General features: G+C 46.3%; 1 protein-coding gene across 1 annotated transcript; it reads right to left on the bottom strand.

Moving 5' to 3' along the window:
* Positions 1 to 680: 680 nt before the first annotated feature.
* LOC103739102 (interleukin-31-like) lies at positions 681 to 2,590 on the bottom strand. The gene is made up of 3 exons (XM_008839412.1): positions 2,575 to 2,590; positions 2,256 to 2,404; positions 681 to 1,007 (listed from the first exon to the last, which is right to left on the bottom strand). The coding sequence occupies exons 1-3, from the start codon at positions 2,588 to 2,590 to the stop codon at positions 681 to 683; spliced, it is 492 nt and encodes a 163-aa protein (XP_008837634.1).
* Between the last annotated feature and the right edge of the window lie 4,267 nt (positions 2,591 to 6,857).

Below are 6,857 nucleotides of genomic sequence, written 5' to 3'. Positions count from 1 at the left end.
CATATATTTCTTTTTCATTTAGCCAGGCATGGTGGCACAGGCCTATAATCCCAGCACTTGGGAGGCAGGGGCAGGCAGATCTCTGTAAGTTCAAAGCCAGGCTGTCTACATAGTGAGTTCCAGGCTAGTTGAGGATACAGGGAGACCGTGTCTCAAAAAGACCAAAAAAGTTATTTATGTGTGTGAGTGCTATGCCTGAATGTATTTAAGTACACCCATGTCATGCAATGCCTGTGGAAATCAGAAGAGGGCATCAGAGCCCCTGGAATTGGAGTTACTAATGGCTGTTAGCTGCCATGTGGATCCTGGGAATCAAACCTGGGTCCTCTGCAAGAGCAGCCAGTACCCTTAACTGCTGAGCCATCTCTCTAGCCCCCCTTCCTCTGATTTCAACCCCATCACAAACTCCAAACTGATTTATGAGAAAATGTCAATATAATTTATTAAATAGATTCTGAGGGCCCCTCCAAGGAGCGTTACCAACTCAGTACAATAAATATCAGTCAATAAATATATCTGCCCCCTCCAGCCCCCATGAGGGTATAAGAGTAAGATTTTAGGAGAAGGAGAATATTTCATAAATAACAAGGCTAGTAACAACAACATGTAATCCCTACACCACAGTCTGGCCATCACGGCCCTGGCCAGGCTGAGGCACTAAGGCCTTAGCAGCACCTTGCTCAGCACTTCCTGCCAAGAATCTTCAGGTCTTTCATACAGCTTGAAAACTGTTTTAGAACAGTTACTATGAACTGCTTATGTTGATACTTATTTTTAAAGGTTATAGTCTCAGAAATATTTGGTTTGGTCAGGTTGTGATAGCTGATGTCATCAAGACGTTTTATGAGGTTTCTGGTCTCTACTCTGTCGCTGCTTACTGTCTTAACCGTCTCCAGATAGGCCTGGATAACTGAGATGTTCTTTGATGCTTCAGGGCCTAGGGTGAAGCATGGCAGTTGTAGGTAAGAGTAATTTTTCTGATGTTCTGGCCAGTGCTCTTCTTTCATCTATAAAAAGAGGCGAAGGTTTACAGTCTTATAATAGGTTTGCAGTAGCCCCTAGGGGTCCTAGCAGTGCTTCCTGTGAGGAGTCTGGCTCATAGCTTATCTGGTTGGTGTGACAACCCTGTGAGGCTGGTACCATCATTATCCCCACTTATATAGGAAACTAAGGCATAGTTGGATTATGGAGCTAGGCCAGAGTCAAATAGCAGACATGGCCTACCCACCCAGGCCTGCCATGGTTCCCAGAAGTTCTCAAAACCATTGTTGCCTCTACCTCCTCTTCCCATCTGGCTGAGACCTGAACAGCCTGCTGCAACCTGTTCTCAGAGGCTCAGGGGATGGGGGGATAGGAACAGGGGCTTATCTGCATTTCCATGCAACTCTTTGTGTCTCTGCACGAACACCACTGATGTCCCTTGCTGATAGAGGGTGGTTTATGCCTGCTTGGAAAGGCCTCTGAGGTGTGAGGGAGAGTCTCTTAAACAAACGAAGGACTTGAGGTCCTTCCTGACCCTCCCTTTTCCTCAGAACTGACAACTTTTGGGTTAGACCAAACTGCTAAGAGATCCCATCAGCCTCAGCTGGCTCAGCACCTCTGCCTCTGGGTACATAAAGGCCAACACTAAAGCTGAAATATGGGGACAGACAACAATACCAGTATCATCGTTGCTTCCGGTCTTGGTGCTTATTTTTTGAATTCAAGTTATCTAAGAGGTCCTGAGAAAAACAAAGTATTCATGTTTTTTGGATCTCGTGTCATGCTCCTGCCAGGGTCTGGCTAGGCAGAGGGCCTTCTAGAGGGCATGCACAGACAGAAACTTAGTTAACTGCCCTTCTATAGGAAAAGGCACTGGAGACCCACAGGAGGATTTTAATGTCCTGCATTCACTGGGATTCCCCTTACTGCTTAGACTGCTCTTAAGGGCTTCTGACCACAAAATGCACATCTCTATGGATGTGCTTCCGGCAAGAATACTCATTTAATAGAACTGTGAGCCACACAGCATTGAGATAAAGAAGGCTGCGTACACTCCTGTAGTGTATTGGCAGTTGCTAGCGTTGCATCCCTGGGCTAATGTTTGCCTCTGTCTCCCTTGTTAGTGCATGTGCCCCTCATGAACAGCTTGTCTGGTTCTTCTCCTCCCTTTCTGGCCTCCACAGATAGCTTCACATCTACAATTAGCTGCTTCAGAGGACAAAATAAGGCATATTAAAGAAATAGTTCGGAAAGCAAATCTCTAGGGCACTTACATAGTTGTCATAAATTTCCTTAGATTCATATGTTAAACACCCAAGTATCATGTTTATATCACGTAGTGCCGGTATACTGAAGGACAACCTGCAGGTGGACAGCCAGATTCCTACACAGAAGAGCAGCAGCCAAGCAGACTTCGAGGATCCTAGAGAAAGAGAAGAATATCATGAGGCGTGTGGATCAGACCTGCCCACCCCAGCTTCAGGCATGCAGCCATTGTCAAGCAACCACTGGGTATGGCCCTTCCAGACTATTCCCCCAGTATGCTAAGAGTCACAGAGCTGCAGCCATGGTGAACAGCAGAGTCTGCATTACCTGTGTGGAAGATCATGGTGATGGTGAGCGAGTATGTAAGGCCTGCTTTGCCAATGACCTCCGGAGCTTGATGCATTCGCCATGGCCACTGGGTGATATATAAAGGGCCAGGGTGAAGAAGAACATCAAAGTCCCACCCATGACAAACTATTGCTCAGCTTTTCTCCAGAAAACACTTTCAAAATTCTGCCAGCCACGGCTTGGGGAAAGCAGGGCTGAAAGGAAATGCTGAGGTTACCCTCAAGGCAGGCAGAGGCTTGAGTCACACACACAGGCACACACACACAAATACACACACATACTGCACAGGAAGGCACATGCCTCTTGGCCATTTCTTCTTGGAAAGTGCTTGTTGATTTGACTAGAGGAAATTTTGAAGCTCAGTGTTGTAAAGTACAGCCACTGAGGAACAAGTGACTTGTCAGTGCCCCATAGGGAGCACATGCTGAGTGTGTGTAGGCACAGAGCCACTGTGAGATTTCCAAAGTGCCATCTGTGGGAATTCCTGAAGCACATCCATGCCAGTGAGTGGGATGGTGCTGATAAGCACCTAGAAAGTGTGAATCGAAGGTTTCAGTGCCACTCTGCTCAGTCCTGGGCATTCCTGCCACTCACCTGCACCTTTGTGACCCCTGGCTTCACAGCCATAACCAGGGTTCCAGAGTTATTTGTTAGTTGTGTCTTATATTGCCCAGGTAATGAGAGTAAGGAGTAAAAAAAGCTATTTATTGGAACAAAGTGTGGTGGCACACACCTATGATCTTAGCACTCAGAGGCTGAAACAAGAAGATCATGAGTTCAAGGCCAGTCGGGGTCACATAGCAAGACACTGTCTAAAAATTAAAAATAGTTATTTAGCAAGGCACGGTAGCACAGGCTTGCAGTCTCAGTATTCAGGAGGCAGAGGCAGGAAGATGGGTGCAAGTTTGAGGCCAGCCTCATCTACATAATGAACTGTAGGCCAGCCAGGGCTGCAAAGTAAGACCTTACCTCAAAGAAAAAAGTTATTTTCTTGGACTGGGGATGTTTGTAAGTGGTCGAGCACTTCCTTCACATGTTTAAAGCCCTACATTCAATCCCCAGCACCACATAAAGTTATTTATTGAAATAATTTATTCTTCTTTAAAAAAAGGATTTATTTTAGCCAGGTGTGGTGGTGCACGCCTTTGGTCCCAGCATGCGAGAGGCAGAGGCAGAGGCAGGCAGATCTCTGTGAGTTCAAGGCCAGCCTGATCTACATAGCAAGTTCCAGGCCAGCTGGGACTACAGGGAGCCCCTGTCTCAAAAAAGATTACAAAAAAAAGATTTATTTTACTTTTATTTATGTGTGTGTACACATGAGTTCAGGTGCCTGTAGCAGTTAGAAGAGGGCATTTGATTTCCTAGGGCTGGAGTTGTAAGCCACCTGATGTGGATACTGGGAACTGAACTCAGATCCTCTGCAAGAGCAGCAAGTACTCTTAACCACTAAGCCATCTCTCCAGCCCCCAGTTCTTTTAGAGTGTCAGCTTGACCACGTCCTCTTCTAAGTCCTCAGGAGGGGAAGCCAACAGACAAAGTCCTTGTCCTTAAGGTCCTGGTGGTGTGGTCTAGGGGGGAATAGGCAGGATTAGGAAGGCTTCATAAACAAGAAGATACCCGGTAATAATAAAACCATGAGATAAATGCTATGTGATTGCTGGGTGGGGTGCTGGGTCGGGTGGTTCGGGCCTTTAATCCCAGCACTTGGGAGGCAGAGGCAGGTGGATCTTTGTGAGTTCACGGCCAGCCTGGTCTACATATCGAGTTCCAGGCCAGCTGGGGCTACAAGGAGCAAATAAATAAATAAATAAATAAATAAATAAATAAAATAAAATAAAATAAATGCTGTGGTGGTTTAAATGAAAATGTCTCCCATAGGATCCAAGGATTTGGACATTTTGTCCCCAGATGGCACTGTTTTGGGAGGTTTTAGAAGGTGTGGCTATTCTGGAGGAAGCATGTCACTGAGGGTGGGCTTAGAGAGTTCTTAAGCCTTGCCAGATCTCCAGTTGCTCTCTTGTTTCCTGTGCCTGCATGATGATGTGAGAGCTTAGCTTCTGCTGCTCCTGCTCCAGCCACCTCCAGCCACCATGCCTCCCTGCCATGACAGACTGTAATTCCCCTGGAACCGTAAGCTCAGATAAATTCTTCCTTCTATAAATTGCTTCGGTCAGTGTTTCTATCACAGCAACAGGAAAGTGACTAATATAAATGCTATATGATTGACTAGAGGGTGATGTGTAAGATGCCTAAAGTCAAGATTTCAGAAGTGTCACCTCTGAGAAGGTGACATTTAAAGTGAGACCTGAGGCTGGACAGTACTCAGAGGGCCCAGGCAGGAGCCTCACTGCACGTTTGAAGCCATCCTGGGTTACATAGTGAGCATCAGGTCAACATGGGTTACAGTGTGAAACTGTCTAAAAAAATACTAACAAAATTAACTGGTTACTTAAGTAATGAGACCTGAAGACTAAGAAGCAGCAGCTGAGGGAAGATCTGGGGACAGAGTGTTCCAAGCAGAGGCTGTTCTAGTGCAGAAATGGGCCTCATGTTCTTCCAGGAACAGGAAGAAGTCTGTGATATTGAGAGTTAAGTGGGAGAAGGTGGTGGAACTGTGGGCAGAGGCCGAGATACAGAGGCCCTTGAGACCATGATAAAGAATTTGGGTTTTCTTCCCAAGTGCAATGAGATACCACCAGATAACTTTTGATAGAAATACACAGGATCCAGTGTGCCTGGAAAGAGAGAAAGAGAGGCTGCTGAGTGGAAAGAAAGTGGGAATCCAAGGTGGAAGCAGGGAACCAATGAGGTCGCCACACGGGTCTCCAGGTGAGAGAGGAAAGCAGCCCGGGGCCAGGGCAGAGCGGATGGAGATGGAAGCTTTGGAGTGGGTAGACTGAGGTGGAGTTGAATCAAAGGGGTGAATCAAGGATGATTCCTGAGATTTTGAGGAAGCCACAGAGCGGATGGTGTGCAATGAGGAAAGACAAGTCTAGAGAGAGGACATCAAGAGTCCTGTTGGGAAGAGTTCATTTCCAGATGCCAGTGGGCATCTATTCTATGGCAAGTGAGCCACAGCATTGGAGTCTGGAGATGAGGTCAGGTCTGGGAGGTCCATAGTCCCTAAGAAGCACAACAGGGGACACAGCCATGAGCCTGCTGACACCCTCAGTTCCACCTCTTCTTTCAGCTTCTCCTTCTTTCTCATTCATGCTGCTTTTGGTTTTGGTTTGGGGAACAAGTTCTCATTTTTAGCCCAGGCTGTCCTGGAATTCACCATGTAGTCTAGGCTGACCTCAAATTCACCACAGTCTTCCTGCCTCAGCTTCCAAGCACTGGGATTACAGGTATGCACTGCCATGCTGGCTTGGCAGAGTAGTCTACTCTTGCTCTTTCCCAATATCCCACACCCCAGCTCAATCCAGTCCTCTAGCAAAGTCCACAGTAGGCAGGACTTTGGTCCACTAATGTTTGTTCCAGCTACTATGTTACATTACATGGCAAAAGGGATTCTGTAGAGGTAATCAAATTTACTAATCAGTTTACAGAGATTATCCTGGACTGCCTGAGTTGACCAGTATAATCATATGAGCCCCAAGGGCTGGTATAGTAGGTGGTTCAGTGTTTGCCAAGCTTTCCTGAGGCTCTCTGGGTTCCATCCCCAGCACCAAGAAGCAAGCCAACAAACAAGCAAAAAATAAGCCAGGTGTGATGGTACACCCTTGTGATTCCAGAACTTGGGAGGTGGAGAGACAAGAGGATCAAGAGGTCAAGATCATCTCTGGCTACATATCAAGTTCAAGGCCAGCCTGGGATACATGAGCCCCTGTTTTAATAAGTAAATAGATAGATAGATAGATAGATAGATAGATAGATAGATAGATAGATAGATAGATAGAATATGATATGACAGAAACAACACAAGAGGAGGGCAGAAGAGGAAATCAGAGAGTCCACTGAGAAGGATTTAGATGCTGTTGCTGACTTGAAGATCAAGGGGCCTCATGGGAAATGAACAAGTCTGGCCAAAGCTGTGAGCCTGGAACAAGACCCTAAGCACTGAATGAGAACACGCATCCAGGTGTAGATTTTAGCCTACGGCTAAGCGAAGATTTACCCATAGCATGCTGCACTCTTGACTCACTTGATTTGTTTTTTAATTACAATTACTGATTTATTTTTGCTTGCATGTATGTAAGTGCACCACACGCATGCAATGCTCATGGAGGCCAGAAGAAGGCATCAGATCCCCATCAGTTACA

This window comes from Nannospalax galili, unplaced genomic scaffold, assembly GCF_000622305.1.
Source record: "Nannospalax galili isolate Female #2095 unplaced genomic scaffold, S.galili_v1.0 scaffold218, whole genome shotgun sequence".
Lineage (NCBI taxonomy): Eukaryota > Metazoa > Chordata > Mammalia > Rodentia > Spalacidae > Nannospalax > Nannospalax galili.
The sequence above is the reverse complement of the archived record's forward strand: the minus strand, read 5'-3'. Positions and strand labels throughout refer to the sequence as shown.

Excerpts from the sequence above, each read along its gene's own strand:
- LOC103739102 (XM_008839412.1), bottom strand. Across the intron at positions 1,008-2,255 it reads AGGAAATTTATGACAACTAT|ATGAAAGAAGAGCACTGGCC; the intron begins GTAAGTGCCCTA and ends CTCTTTTTATAG.